Here is a 16,166-nt window from a genome sequence, read left to right as displayed (position 1 = left end):
CTATACTCCTTGACCCTCGAATGAATAGTCAAAGTTAGTATTGCCGTTACACGATGTCTATCGCAGCTTACAAAGACGAGACAATCCATGTCACATGTAGAAGATAACATTGACAACCATCAGTAACGTTCGCGATTAAAAAATACAGTAGCCGAACATGATTACACTTTCGGGGTTTGAATGCCACCATGAATAGACAAGGTGAGCCCTTTCATGATTTTAAACTATAACTAGTAGAAACGTTGATACTTCCACTGAAACAGCAAACCCAAAATATGTCAATAAATGTTATAAATATGAATTATGATTATCACAGCTGGATTTAACTTAATCGCAGAACTAGGACCAATGTTAGGCCCTTACTTAAGTTAGTGTATAAAATTAATGTAACTTAATTAGACAAGGCAAAATTTACACTTTTCGAAGGACACTACTTCGTAATATTCTCAACATTAGATGGACCAATAACAATTGGTTATCAAACGATGAGCTATACAATGAAACCAACCAAACACCTTGGTCATCTATAGTCGTACATAGAAGATTGAGATTTTTCGGTCATGTATCAAGATTCCAGGAGGACGCTCCAGCAAAGGTTGCTTTAATAGAAGCATTGGGACATACTGCTACACCAGTAGGAAGGCCTGTTGTTAGTGTACAACACTCTAATTTTGTTCAAATGATAAAATTATATTTCATTTTCATTTTCAGAAGCCATAGACTACTTTCAGCAGAAGGTGGAAGAAAATACCGATTTGTCTGCTGCCATCGCTGCAATTCATACTCTGATTGAGTATTTAAAGCTAAATGAAGGTACAGTATGCAAAGGAGGAAAAAAATCAATTATGTTTTAATGAAGCTTTCTTGGGTTTGTTCAACTATTTCTAATAATTTTTTACTAATCCATTAAAGTCCTGAGATTCTACTTAAAGGGTTACAAATTTGTCACCAAGACATATAGCTATGTTCATGAGTATTATTAACATGCAAAAAAAAAAAGTGTAAAGTGCTGCTGGTCTATGTTACAGTAAGTTTAGAAAGGTTTATTAGACAGATGGGACTTGGCAAATAAATTGAAACATTAAACTATGAATAGATTTAAATTTGATAGAACAATAAGCAGTGATGTGAAACAAAGCATTTAGTGAAAGCTTTCCTGGAGATAAAAGAGTTGCAAGATTTTTAAAGGTAATCAGTCTTGCTACAGGCTAAACATTGTACTTTATGATATGATGACTAAACGGTATGTAGGTGACAAGAGATGTCAAATTGCAAACCAAGCTGGCTGCTTTGACCACCCTCTTAGTGTTAGCAAACCATGGTTTTCTTGTATTTTGAAAAAAAAAAACAAGGCATGATATGAAGTATAATATAAAATGAGATTGCATTATTGTTATTAGTACTTCAGTTATATTGCTTGTGTTCAGCTGTTCCAAGAGTCTACAAATCTTTTCAACTTGAAGATAGATCAACACACGTAGATTAACAGCTGACCTGAAGATTTGCCCTGCTCAGAGCCTTCTTCTCACCTATAAATAGTCATGCTTTGTCTATATTTTTTTTAACAAAGAAGTACATTTGTTCTATTGCCTACAGCTGCCACCCTAGCCGAACTCCGGGACAATTTGCAGAATTGTATCAAATGGTTAAAAGACACAGACAGTTCAACAACAGCTATCACATCAGGATGTGAACTATTCTTAAGGTTCATCACATTAACTGCTTTAGACCAATCTGTGAGTACAGTGTGATCATCCCATTCCTCTTTAATTTTGAGTACTCTATGGTGTACTCGTAGTATGATTACAACTGTAGCATGAGTACCGTTAGTACAGGTAGAAACCCTCTTGGTATGAGTACTAACAAGGCTCTAGTCATGAGTACTTAGGAGTACATATATTGTACTACTGTACTTATATTACTGTTAAATTGCCTCAAGTAGGAGTAAAATTGATACGGTATCACAAAATGGTCAGGCTGCTATGCAAGTGCAAAGATGCAAAGCACTTTTTGTAGGAAACATAATATACATGAGAAGCAAAATTCATAGTGTTCATAACTGCTATAAAACATTTGAACACTAAATTATTCCCTGTATGAGTACAGGTTACTATATGCTAAAATACAAGTAAACACTCAGTGGTCAAGCTGCTCCAAAACATTCCAACACTAAATTATTCCCTGTATGAGTATAGGTTACTATATATGCTAAAATACAAGTATACACTCAGTGATCAATCTGCTCCAAAACATTCCAACACTAAATTATTCCCTGTATGAGTATAGGTTACTACTATATATGCTACAATACAAGTATAGACTCAGAGTGTTCAAACTGCTACAAAACATTCTGACACTAAATTATTCCCTGTACAAGTACAGGTTACTATATGCTAAAATACAAGTATGGACTCAGAGTGTTCAAAACTGCTACAAAACATTCCAACACTAAATTATTCCCTGTACGAGTACAGGTTACTATATGCTAAAATACAGGTATGGACTCAGAGTGTCAGGTAACTATATATGCTAAAATACAAGTATGGACTCAGAGTTTTCAAAACTGCTACAAAATATTCCAACACTAAATTATTCCCTGTATGAGTACAGGTTACTACTGTATATGCTAAAATACAAGTGTGGACTCAGAGTGTTCAAACTGTTACAAAACATTCCAACACTAAATTATTTCCTGTATGAGTACAGGTTACTATGCTAAAATACAAGTATGGACTCAGAGTGTTCAAAACTGCAACAGAACATTCCAACACTAAATTATTCCCTGTATGAGTATAGGTTACTATGTGCTAAAATACAAGTATGGACTCAGAGTGTTCAAACTGCTACAAAACATTCCAACACTAAATTATTCCCTGTATGAGTACAGGTTACTATATATGCTAAAATACAAGTATACACTCAGTGGTCAATCTGCTCCAAAACATTCCAACACTAAATTATTCCCTGTATGAGTACAGGTTACTATGTGCTAAAATACAAGTATGGACTCAGAGTGTTCACACTGCTACAAAACATTCCAACACTAAATTTGCTACAAAACATTCCAACACTAAGTTATTCCCTGTATGAGTACAGGTTACTACTATATATGCTACAATACAAGTATAGACTCAGAGTGTTCAAACTGCTACAAAACATTCTGACACTAAATTATTCCCTGTACAAGTACAGGTTACTATATGCTAAAATACAAGTATGGACTCAGAGTGTTCAAAACTGCTACAAAACATTCCAACACTAAATTATTCCCTGTACGAGTACAGGTTACTATATGCTAAAATACAGGTATGGACTCAGAGTGTCAGGTAACTATATATGCTAAAATACAAGTATAAACTCAGAGTTTTCAAAACTGCTACAAAATATTCCAACAATAAATTATTCCCTGTATGAGTACAGGTTACTACTGTATATGCTAAAATACAAGTGTGGACTCAGAGTGTTCAAACTGCTACAAAACATTCCAAAACTATAAAATTATTTCCCGTATGAGTACAGGTTACTATGCTAAAATACAAGTATGGACTCAGAGTGTTCAAAACTGCAACAAAACATTCCAACACTAAATTATTCCCAGTGTGAGTACAGGTTACTATATGCTAAAATATAAGTATGGACTCCGAGTGTTCAAACTTCTACAAAACATTCCAACACTAAATTATTTCCTGTATGAGTACAGGTTAGTATGTGATAAAATACAAGTATGGTCTCAAAGTGTTCAAACTGCTACAAAACATTCCAACACTAAATTATTCCCTGTACGAGTATAGGTTACTATATGTGCTAAAGCACAAGTAAGTCTCAGAGTGTTCAAACTGCTACAACACATTCCCACACTAAATTATTTCCTGTATGAGTACAGGTTACTATATATAGTCAATTCCATGATAAGGTCAACATCATACCCAAAAATTTAAAATCATTGTACATTAAAATTGTATAAGTTTCCAATAAAATAGAATATATACTTGTAGTTACTAAAAATATTTTTTCACCTCCTAAAAATTATTTGTTTGATTATGGGGTCCGTAATAACAGACGGTTCCCGTAGTAACTTACAGTATATATTTGTATTGACAGTTCACAACATTACCTTCAACTTCCACAGTCAAAGGTGTTAGTATACAGTAGCGATGAAAAATACAGTGAAATTTCATTTTGTGCAGATAAGTACATAGTAATCATAGGTATCATCAGTTTTTTGGACTAATTATATTTGCTATAGCATAGTGCTCACTTAATAGCTTCTATTTTTTATCGACATCAAGGCATTAGACAACAGTGGTGAATTGAAAACACCCTCGAAATACTGTCACGTGACTCACAAAATTGACTGTGTTTGTCTCTTTTCTCCTTGCCTGCACAATAGTTTTACTCCAAATATTGAATATCAAGTCATCACATACAGTAGATACCAAAAGGATTACTGAATTTTCCTTTTTAGAAGATATTCAAATTTTGCGAAAAATCACCCTTAAGAATGTCACGCAAGTCACGTCACGTGAGTCAAGTCAATTCAAGACAGTGTTTCTACCTATTTACTGTGTGTTGAACTAATTATATTTGCTATAGCATAGTGCTCACTTAATAGCTTCAATTTTTATTGACATCAAGGCATTAGACAACAGTGGTGAATTGAAAACACCCTTGATTTACTGTCACACGAGTCACAAAATTTACTGTTTTTGTTTTTTTGCTCCTTGCCTGCACAATAGTTTTACTCCAAATAATGAATATCAAGTCTTCAGATAGATACCAATAGGATTACTGAATTTTCCTTTTCAGAAGATATTCAAATTTTGCGGAAAATCACCCTTTACGAATGTCACGCGAGTCATGCCGCGCGAGTCACGTGAATTCAATTGTGAAAAGTACAGGGATGTTATAGTTTGATGAATAAATCAATGGTTAAGGTATATGCATTCCCCGTTAATTTACGCAACTTGAATCACATGGGCACACATAATTAAACTAATTATAATAATATCATTTGAAATATCAGAATTTGAATGGATGAATAATTATTCGCAATATAATGCCTCTTTTATCACCACATTTGGAAAGTGAGCACGTGTCACTGATTTTTTAGTAACATACAAAAACATAATCTATATTAGTATCTGGCAATGCCATGTGCTATGACTTGACAACCTTAAGGTTAACTGCACAATCATTCCCAAAATCCTATGAGCGAATGTATCTTCTCAAATATTACACTTTTGGTTTATTCAAATATGACAAATGAGAATGGCAATTTGAATCACATTTTGATAGATGTTTCTTCTATAACTTTCAAATAGTGACTTCAACAGACTAAATATTGTTATAAATATTAATTGACAAGATATATCACGCGAGTCACTTTTTTTTGTCACGCGAGTCACAATACATCTTCGTCGTTATTTTCATGCGTTACAACATTTTTTAAAAGTTGTATAGCAATTGAGGTAGAGGTGTTTTTTCAACTTCGGTATGATTATAAAAAGTTATTGGAAACATTTTAATAAGACATAAGAAATTGAACATTTGTGTGTGCATACTGAATTTTGTTATAGTAACTGTCACACGAGTCACGTTTAGTTTTTCACCAATTTCACCCCCAATACTTGAGGTATAATTATCTTTTCTCTACTGTTGTAAGCATTAAGGCGTACCTTCACTGACTACATGAATGCTTTTCTCCCAGGTAATTTCTTTATTTGTTTCATGATATCAAATATCTGAGAGGAGTTTTAGTAAAAATGTCACGCGAGTCACCACGGAATTGACCATATGCTAAAATACAAGTATGGACTCAGAATGTTCAAACTGTACAAAACATTCCAACACTAAATTATTTCCTGTATGAGTACAGGTTACTATATGCTAAAATACAAGTATGGACTCAGAGTGTTCATAACTGTTACAAAACATTCCAACACTAAATTATTTCCTGTATGAGTACAGGTTACTATATATGCTAAAATATAAGTATGGACTCAGAGTGTTCAAATAGCTACAAAACATTCCAACAGTAAGTAATTCCCTGTATGAGTTGTGCTAAAATACAAGTTTAGACTCAGAGTGTTCAAACTGCTACAAAACATTCCAACAGTAAATTTGTTTCCTGTATGCGGTTATTATATGCTAAAATACATGAATAGACAGAAGTACAATACCATAATATTTGTAACAATCCTGGAGGCCAGTCTCTGAATGTGTAGTACAGTATCTTATCCCTGTATAATGTGCGATTAAATACATGTTCTAAAGACCCGTCTTTGAGTACAATAGGCCACCTGTTCTTTCACTGTGGATGAGTATTTCATTCTTGTCACAATCCCATAGGCCAGTTTGTTAGTATAATAGCATTTTCATGACTGAATAAAATACTTGTAACAACCCTACAAGACAATATTTGAGTGAAGTATGATCCCTTTCACTTGACCGAGTATAATACTTATAATCATTCTGTGTCTGAACATAATCTTTAACACAAGTCTCCATACAGCCTCTGACTCGACTTGTACTTTAGTTGTCTAATACAGGCGATCAGGTGGATGCTCTAATCAAGAAGCTGAATAGCAGGTTGTATTGTTTAAATAAGATGGCCAGTTTTAACGTCCGTACTTCTATAATGGATATTTTTTACAACGCTACTATCTGTGGCGTATGGCGGTATTGTCTCGTCGGTTGGGGTGGGAACGCCACAGGGACTGACAAAGACCGTATTGACAGCATTATTCGTAAAGCGGGTAGAGTCATTGGAGACCCCCAATCAACAGTTGAGGAAATTTATGTGTGCTTGCTCCAAAACAAACTAGACATTGTTTGGAATGACCGTGATCACCCGCTTCACTGTTATCTGCACGATAATATCATAACTAGGGGCACTGGCAGACTGCGTCTCCCACCCATGAGAACCAACGGTCATCTCAATTCGTTTATTCCACGTGCAATAAGGCTTTACAATGATAACTTGAGCCGTTAGGTCCTGCCTACGTGTGTTTTATTGTTCGGTTGTTTAATGTTTTATCGTTCCGTTCTATCCCTGTTTTTCATATTTGTAACATAGCCATATTTTTGTACTGTCTTTTACATTTTATGTGCAAGATCTTAATTTCCTTCATTGGAGTAATAAAGTTCTACTTATCTTATCTTATCTTATCTTATCTAATACATAAATTCAGGCTTTGAAAATGATTTTGAGAAATGGGTATTAATTTGAGATATTTTTAACTGCTCAATGCATGTATAAATTAATTGTACAATTACTACTTAATTATTTTGATCTAAAATTAAAACAAACCTGTGTAACTTGTGATATATTTCAATGTGTTCTCTTCTAGAATTTTGCTGACTGTAAAACTGTTCTAGTGGAGCGAGGTAACATGTACCTCAAGAATGTGGCTGGAGCTAGAGATAAAATTGCCAGACTCGGTCACCCATTCATCCGAGATGGAGCAGTAAGTCAGTATTTTAAGAAAGTTTAACGTGTTTGCAGCAATATTTGAATATTCATGTGAAAAAGAAAGAGGGCCTGATGTTTTCATTCTAGCAAGATCTTCTTACTCCAGAGGCTAACTACAGTAGAATGAGAAAAAATCAAATGCAAGTTATGCAGACAGATGTTACCTTTGGTTTGTATTCTAAGTACCGTTGATATAGTAGTTGTGGCTGAGGTTATATTGTAACCAACTGATAGTGGTAATGAACAGCTAATTTGTCAGTGAAATAGAAATACTGCATAACATTCTTATAGAACACAATGAATGAATTTATTTCATCTCTGTAACTGTCCACTGGATTACAAGCTTCCTATTGGCCTTTCTTCCTCTTGTGACAGAAGATTGTGTTTGAAATTTGACTAAAAAGTGTTTACGTGAGAATTTTGTGTTAGATCATTATTCCAAAAGCCATCTGTTGTATATTGAGTCAAATTTGCTTTGTATCTTCTTGTCACCAGACTGTTTTAACACATTCCATATCAAGAGTAGTCTTAAAAGTCTTACTGGAAGCAGCTCGACAGAAAAAGAGGTTCAAAGTTTACGTGACGGAATCCAATCCCGACCGATCAGGGTAAGTAAGCACGATTGAGGTTTGAATTTTAAGTATGATTATAAAACAAAGCAAAACAGACGTTGAACTTGTTGATTCCCTGATGGAGAGGAAAAGTATGTCAATTAATAAAGGGTAAACTAATGAGATGCATCATGTGTTGAAAGTATTTTGAAAGTATTTTGATTTTCCCATCTAGTTTGGTTTGTAGATTGAGAATCAAATAGAAATATAGTAGTCAATAATGAACCAATTGTATCGTTTATGTATCAAAGATTTAAAAAAAGTATGGTGAGAAAGTTGTGGTCAAGTGGTTAAGGCAGTGGACTTGTGATCTAAGGATTGCAGGTTCGAGTCCTGGCCAGATCATTGCGTTGTGTCCTTGTGCAAGGCACTTTATCTCCAATGCCTCTCTTCACCCAGGTGTGTAAATGGGGACCTGTGAGATAAAACTGTCTGCTGGGCGCTTTTAAGCTGCTGCCATGTGTTTGACAGGTTATAGGTAATATGTACTCTGCAACAACAACACATCAACCACCCTACACTGCCCAGGAAGCATCTAAAAAATGGGCCCAAAAGTGGGCCAAAGAGCAATGAATCACAGAAGTAAAATAAAAGATCAAAAACAAAAATAGCAATGGGAGTATAAATCAGATGCAGTCATTGAAGAGAGTGTTGTGTATATTGGAGCATATATAGCAATCATTTCAAGCAGGTTCATAATTAGTGGTTGTCATTGATTGTACAAAGAGCTCAAAGAGGTGCAATAATGGTGGTGTGAGGTAAATTTGAGTGGTCCCTAATATGGTGTAAATAATATCGTTATACATATGTAGCTGAACTGATTGATAATGTAGTAGCCATGTTGAAAGTCAGATTGTAACTACGTTTTCAATTTCAATTTTTTTTTAATCTACAAAGACTTGGCGAAAGTGGCAAAAATTACTACAGTGAAAACAAGGAAACATCAATTTTGATCTCTCTTGAATTTATTTCACCATTTACTGGTATGATACAGTAACATTCAATGAATGCACAACGTAATAGGGAATTTTTGCCATCGTCAGAGTAGTTTGACTCCTGACTTTTACAAATATAATTCTCTCTGTTTCTCGCAAGACCTGCTCAAATCCATCGATGAAATCTCACAGATGATAGACTGATAGAACATAAGTATATTGCAACATCAGAGATATCATCGATGTCCTTTAAAACATCATCTGTGCTCTTAGAACCACAGAGTTACTGTATATATACCAGGGCCACATGTCCAGTACCCTCAAACGCAGAAATATATTTCAATTGCTATTTATGTTTTGCTAACAGAGAAGAGATGGCAAGACGACTAAATGAGGCTGGGATTCCGTCTGTGGTCATTCTTGATGCTGCTGTTGGGTGAGTTACCATAGCAACGTTTCACTATAAGCACCTTTCAAACATCGGTCTAGGTAAACCTGCCAGCATATTTGATACTAAAACCATTTCATTAATTTGATCATGTATTATATTATTTTAAAATAATAAAGGAAATGTAGAAATATCAAAATTTGCCAGAACAGTGAGAGTAGATACCAATGTGAAATAGTGCCTGGTTAAAAACTGTTTAGAATCAATAAGTAGCTGATGAATTGTCATTTAATGAAATACACTTTGAGGTATATTATACTGGTGCTGTGGCCAAGTGGATAAAGTTTGTGGAATTTGAAGCAATGAGGCTTAGCAATCGGGAGGTTCCAGGTTCGATACTCGGCTGGGTCAAAGTAAGTTGGATTTGTAATCCAAGAGCAATCTACGGTTTTCCCATCTGAAATGACTTTCTAAATTGAAAAGATTCCAAATTTGAGTTAAAATGTTGAATTGGAAGCCACCCAACGTGTGAGTTTTAATCAATAAGCCCTTTCGGGTTTCTTTCACAATTGTGGTCCCTGAAGGGCCATAAAAATAATTGCTGATAATTAGTAGTATGATAATATTAATGGCTTGTAACTTTAGTGGAGTAATACTCGATGGGTGTGGCAAAGATAGATGATAGTGCTTGCCAAGCATAAACATATATTATATAACATATAAACATATATTGTCAGTCAACTGGCTGTGTTAGTTTGGTAGAAGCAAATATTGATGATGTCAATAAAAATTTTCTCCCACCCAGTTTTGTTTAAAGGGATATTCCAGTAGTAGATATCTAAAGGCAAAAATATTCCATACAAGTTGCTGAAATTTGAGTTTCGTAATCATCAGGGTTGCGACACATGAACAGTATTAAAAGGACATTACAATGGCAGTATTTTAGTTTTGTCTCTGTTTGCTTATTAACATATTAAATCAATTCAAGAATTGCTACCGAGAAAAGAATACCGAAAACGAACATGGACACAAATAAACATAAATTTTTGTCCGAAGTGTACAGAGGGATGTATGATTTTTAGATTTTGTCTGAAAATTGTCAGTTTGCTCGCTTAAACAGGAGCATTATCCTTCTTTGCTCTCAGAGTTGTATTCTAATGTTTTTATTTTTATTTTGTTTATATCTTAAAATTTTTGGCCTTTCTAATCTTCAGGTACATCATGGAGAAAGTTGACCTAGTCCTAGTGGGAGCGGAGGGTGTCGCTGAAAGTGGAGGAATAATTAATAAGGTACAGGGAATCAGTAATTTAAAAAGAGATTTCATTTCATTGTGCCATGGATAATATTAATCTTGACATAAAGACATATTCCAACCTCTTTGAGATTTCTAGATTTTGCTTGGCAATATTATTTTATATCCAAGGTCACAAATATACTGTTACTACATATTTTGTTTCTCTGAAGGACAGATTTAATGGTCTGCGTGCACAAAATATTAAGGTATACACTCGGCTAGGAACTTTTTAGAGGGCAGGCCAATTTCAAATGTTTCGGTGTGGCTCCACTTTCTGAGTTGGTCAAGTGATACGGTATATGTATTGTACTGCTAATGTATGCGTACAGTGTATTTCCTGTGTATGATTGTTGTACTGTATAGCCCAGTTTACATGCAGCATAACGCCAGTACGTGTATACTGCTAGCTGTGTACGTTGTGATTGTTATTGAGAATTAGTATTGTACAATAGGTTACTTGCAAAGAGGATGGTACTGCTCGTTTCATTGATAGCATCGTAATTTTGTCCTGGCTGTCTTTTATTCGTGATCAATCCATTGCATGGTCTTTACGATATTCAGCATATATAAGCATGTCTGAGGGTTTAAGAAAGAAACGGTGGTATCCTGGCACTAGACACGGGTAGCCCGGTGGAAGGCCCAGGTTGCTTTTAGTAGGTCCCGATGCAAAAGACTAAAGGATTGAATATTGGTTTCACTGCATACTTTATTGTACACCATTTGGCTTTCCATGATAGCAATATCAGATCTGTTTACATACTGTAGTTTGTACAGTTATACCAGTAGTTTTAATGTGACATTGATCTTGGGTTGTTATTGTAAGCACAGAATAACTTGCCATTCTTGGGTATTGTGGGAGATCAATTTAACATAACATATATTGTGATGTCACAGCGTTGAAAAGGTACTCTAACATTCAGCGATTAGGTGATAATACAGTGTCATTCGTTGGTCTCATGATAACCCCAGTGGCAGATGGAGATAGGGCAGTGGTATATATGTTTGAAACGCAGGGAACATTTAAGGGTCTTTTGACAGTTTTGACAAAGTGTCTTTCTAATGTAAAGCTGCTATACTTATCATGGAAATGTCCACATAGGAGGCATGGTGACTCCTAGCCTTATTTGGGTATCAGTTCCCGCATCCCATATTTGGAACACTTATTGCTTACGCTAAAGTTAGGTAATTCAGTATTGTTGTTCACACATTGATTGCACCTGTAAAGTCTATACTATGAGCCCAACTACAATATCCATGAGCAGGGAAAACGTACCACTATTTTACTTCCATTTTTGTTTGATGTTAAAGTGACCTTATTCATACTTTAAAACTGTGTACTCTTCAAAACATTCTTCCACATTTGATAGTGTTCATCCAGAGCAGGTTACAGGATATTTTAAAAGTTTGCTGTATTGGCCCCAATTTTAGAAAGCTATAATTGCTAGAAATTTTCAAAAAGTACGTTCCTAGAGGTCTTTACTTTCCAAATTGTTCTAAGACTTTCTAAATGAAAGCATAAGATGACTGAATATCCCAGTGAGGTAAATTTTCTCCAAGGTGGTAATAAAAACAGTTTCAAAACTTTGACCAAATGTAACCATATTGAAAATCTGGCACATTTGGGGCCAATACAGCATACCTGGTCCAGAGTTGTAGTAATTTCGTAAAGATGGCTGGAGAAGTCCAGTTTATCCCGTTGCTGAAGGTCATTCATCTTTTTGTTTTTTTGCTCCCCCCCCCACCCTCCCTCGGATTGGTATTTCCACCGCCTCATTTTGGCAAAATTGTTACACCACTCACACACCCCACACACAATGGCTTTAATCTTACGAGGGAGTCCCTGATCTTACCCATATCTAATCACCCTTTACAGCTGAAAAAAGAACCCATGATATGAGCTTCAACTTACTGGAAAAGGAAAAAATGTATACCAATGCACAGCTTGGAGAATCAAAGTTGTCAGTGTGACTAACTTATCTTCAGCTGAACTAATGTGAAAAGTGCTCAGATGACATTCCCATTCATTACCTAGCGCAAATCTTTCTATCAATACTGTTGTTTCCCTGTTCAATGAAACAATTGAATAGGAGTTTCTACAGAGATAACGCAACTATCTATTTGGCTACCGTAAATTAGACATATCCAAACTGTGCTGGCCATTTATCACTATTAGTTTGATTTTTACATGTGGATTGAAAAAAGGATGCACACTTAGTTTATTACTATTTATCTATCAAAAAGTTACTTTAAAGGTTTTAACGTAATGGGCGAGAGCAATTTATCATAAAGTAGCAATGCAAATATTTCAAGTGCAGCATATCCCTCGGTCTGTAGCTGTCGTAAGACATGCCAGCGAAAATCTGGAGAAAGTGCTTGCCCCTGTAGCATGTTGTTTTACTCTGATAAATCAAAAAATTGCGTACAGCTAGCACCATCATGAACAAGCGAAAAGTTGCACAGTACAATTACACAGTAGGCCTATAGGTTACGCAGAACAGAGATTCAGATTGGAATATCGGACACCTGAGAACTTTGCGGTAACAGTACCCAGATCCATATGCTGATTTATAGCTAAGGATGAGAATGCCAAATTAAAGGAATGAATCTGTTGTCGCTATAACAGACAGCGGGATTTACTTTATTTTTCAATCGGGGAATACACTGAGAAAAGATTTGCCGAGAGTAACCTTTAACTTATGATTGATAATTATCCAATGATTGACTAATATTGATATGTCTGGAAGTGTAACTTGCATTGATAAGTGGCTATTTTACTTGTCTTTCACATATGCATTTTCACCATAATTTTAAACCACCTTTTATGACTTCTCTAAACAACTGTTCCTTTTCAGATTGGAACCTACCAAATGGGCATATGTGCAAAAGCATCTAACAAACCTTTCTACGTCGTGGTGGAATGTTTCAAGTTCGTTCGGATGATTTATCCCTTGAATCAGCAAGATGTTCCCAATGAATTCAAGGTTAGCTTTTCCAAAGAAAAACGTTGTTCATTCCCCAGTCCCATCCATGAATGAGTTTAGCAAAATAACTGTCAGGTTTTACCAGTTCTTCATAGGATATGAAAACGTGCATTTTATCTTGCCACAGATTATTTGTGTAAAAGTTAGTTGGCCTGATGTAGTTTCTGTTACTTGTCATTCAGCCTCAGTAGAAGATCCTGCTAGGATCGAAAAGCCAGGCCAACTTACATTTACACATTCTCTTGCACAGGCTCTTAAGTGGATAAGCAGTTTGCTAACAGTTTTTGTTTTATTTTGATTTACACATTTATTGTGTCACAGATGCATCCTGGGACTTGACTCTTCCAACACATGTTAGTTGATATCAATGTGAAGCCTGAGCTGATCCATGTCAGTTTCCATGGCAGTGTTTTAAATGAGGGCAGCAGACAGAGAATCATCTGTTTGATTGTTTGTTGTTCGACAGATTTTGTGCTTTGGCTGAAATAACATGAAAAGCAGGAATTATTGAAGAATATGTTAGAATCCTGGTATTGGTGACCCTAATGTTTTCACCTTCATTATCTTGGCATTCCCTTTGAGAAATTTTCAAGGGAGGTACTGTTTCATTGCTCGCACAAAAGGGTCACTTTGTGTCAAGTTTTAAACAAATTGGGGTAGAGTTAACCTCCATGCAGGCCTGGCAAGAGTTGGAAAGAGTTGATGTCAACTCAGGGGCCTGGGAAGTACCATTAATTTATGAAGACATAACTTGTCCCCTAGGTTTGATTTCATTACAGCAATGTACCATGCAGCTGTGCTTTTCAACTGAAACCCTAACATTGCCTCCCCACCCCCCTCCCTCCCACCCCTGCTTTTCTGCATAGCAGATTTATTGAAGTTTTATGACTAAACATGAGTCATGGTAAGCCATAGACAGTACTTCAAAATAATTTTTTCATTAGAGTATTCGATGTTTTGACATGATTTTCTTGCAAAGATGATTGGTCATTGTAGTTACTTTTTCTTTTTACTTCACAGTACAATGCGTCTACCTTGAGAGATGGTTTGGACCTTACAAAGGAACATCCGTTGATAGACTACACTCCTCCTGCTTATATCACCCTCTTATTCACTGACCTGGGCGTCCTCACTCCGTCCGCGGTCAGCGATGAACTCATCAACTTATACTTATGAACAGGAAGAGATATCCCGCCCATGAGTGGGATGTTAAGGAAGAATTGCATGTTTTTTCTTTTAGAAGAAACCTAAAGTTTGAATGGGATCATGCGACAGATGTGACAAAATAGATCTGTTCTATGTAAAGCTGGATAAATGAATAGTTATCAGTCAGTTTGGAGGATTATGCCGGCAGACCAAACGAAAGGAAACATAAATTTGAGGAAACCTTTGCTAACAACAGCACAAAGTACACTTTGGTTTGCTGCTAGTATACCTCACTCTACTTTAAATGCAGCTTCTTGGACAGATTTACATAAAAAGAAATGTTATTAGATATTGATTCTAGTATTAATGATAACAAAATTAATCAGCAATTATATTTTACGACGCTTAAGAGACCACAAATGTGGGAGAAACCTGCAAGGGCTTATGGATAACAACTGGCACGCCATATTTGGTATTACTATTAATGCTGTTTAATACTTTAATAAAATAGTAAAGTGAAAGTAAAACTGTTTTGAAGTTCTACAAATATGGAAAAGAGCCTGGGCAACAAAATTCATTGCTCATTGACCTTCGTTTGGTGATAAAAACGATATAAAGGTCTGTATGGTGAATTGTAATCTTAGTTTGAGTATTATTCAGTAGGTTGGCCAAATTGCAGACCGAAAGCACAAATCTGCATTCAGGGCACAGTGAGTCTCTTCCAAGTTGTTTTCCTGACTTGAGTGAAGTTAGTTTTAGCTTCTATGAAGTAAAATATAACATGTTCATTCTAACTAATGCAGTATTGAAAAAATATGTCATGTCTGAAAAGTGAGGCATGGTGGTTTATTAGTCATTTGGCATCAAATGTTGTTGGTATTTTGCCAAGAAAATCAGTTGGTACCAGGAATCAAGCATTGTTACAACCACAATGCTAAATTAAAGTTTCATATCTTTAGGTTATTTTACGTAGTTGGCAAAGATTCTGAGTAGAACAATGCTTTTCTCTGACCTGGACATCTGGTTTTAAAGGGATGAAGAGTACTTCTAACTTTTAGCATTTGCACTGATCACAACTTATTCATGTCACGGGATATGAGAAAGTTGTGTTTGTTATTATGACCATGGTGTGTCTTCAACCCCTGTAAACACCAAATCTACAAGTCTTAAGAAGGATGAAACTTGGATATGAAGGCTGCAATACATTAAGTAGTAATGTCATCCTCACTTTAGTGTGTAATGTGAAAAGATGTTAAACATCAAATGACAAAGAAGAAGACTGCAAGAAGATAGGAAATAAAAACATGATTTCACTTGGTTTGTACATCTTTTGTATTTT

At 35.5% G+C, this 16,166-nt stretch overlaps 1 protein-coding gene across 1 annotated transcript; it reads left to right on the top strand.

Moving 5' to 3' along the window:
• The first annotated feature begins 45 nt into the window (after positions 1–45).
• Positions 46–16,050, top strand: LOC139981397 (translation initiation factor eIF2B subunit alpha-like). Its single transcript, XM_071993761.1, has 9 exons — positions 46–201; positions 712–813; positions 1,597–1,736; positions 7,350–7,466; positions 7,967–8,079; positions 9,385–9,453; positions 10,620–10,695; positions 13,553–13,681; positions 14,702–16,050. The coding sequence occupies exons 1-9, from the start codon at positions 189–191 to the stop codon at positions 14,855–14,857; spliced, it is 915 nt and encodes a 304-aa protein (XP_071849862.1). The 5' UTR covers positions 46–188; the 3' UTR covers positions 14,858–16,050.
• The last annotated feature ends 116 nt before the right edge of the window (positions 16,051–16,166 follow it).

Source organism: Apostichopus japonicus, chromosome 15, assembly GCF_037975245.1.
Source record: "Apostichopus japonicus isolate 1M-3 chromosome 15, ASM3797524v1, whole genome shotgun sequence".
Taxonomy (NCBI): Eukaryota; Metazoa; Echinodermata; class Holothuroidea; order Aspidochirotida; family Stichopodidae; genus Apostichopus; species Apostichopus japonicus.
This window is presented reverse-complemented; position numbering and strand designations above follow the sequence as displayed.

Excerpts from the sequence above, each read along its gene's own strand:
- LOC139981397 (XM_071993761.1), top strand. Across the intron at positions 814-1,596 it reads GTATTTAAAGCTAAATGAAG|CTGCCACCCTAGCCGAACTC; the intron begins GTACAGTATGCA and ends TATTGCCTACAG. Across the intron at positions 8,080-9,384 it reads TCCAATCCCGACCGATCAGG|AGAAGAGATGGCAAGACGAC; the intron begins GTAAGTAAGCAC and ends TTTTGCTAACAG.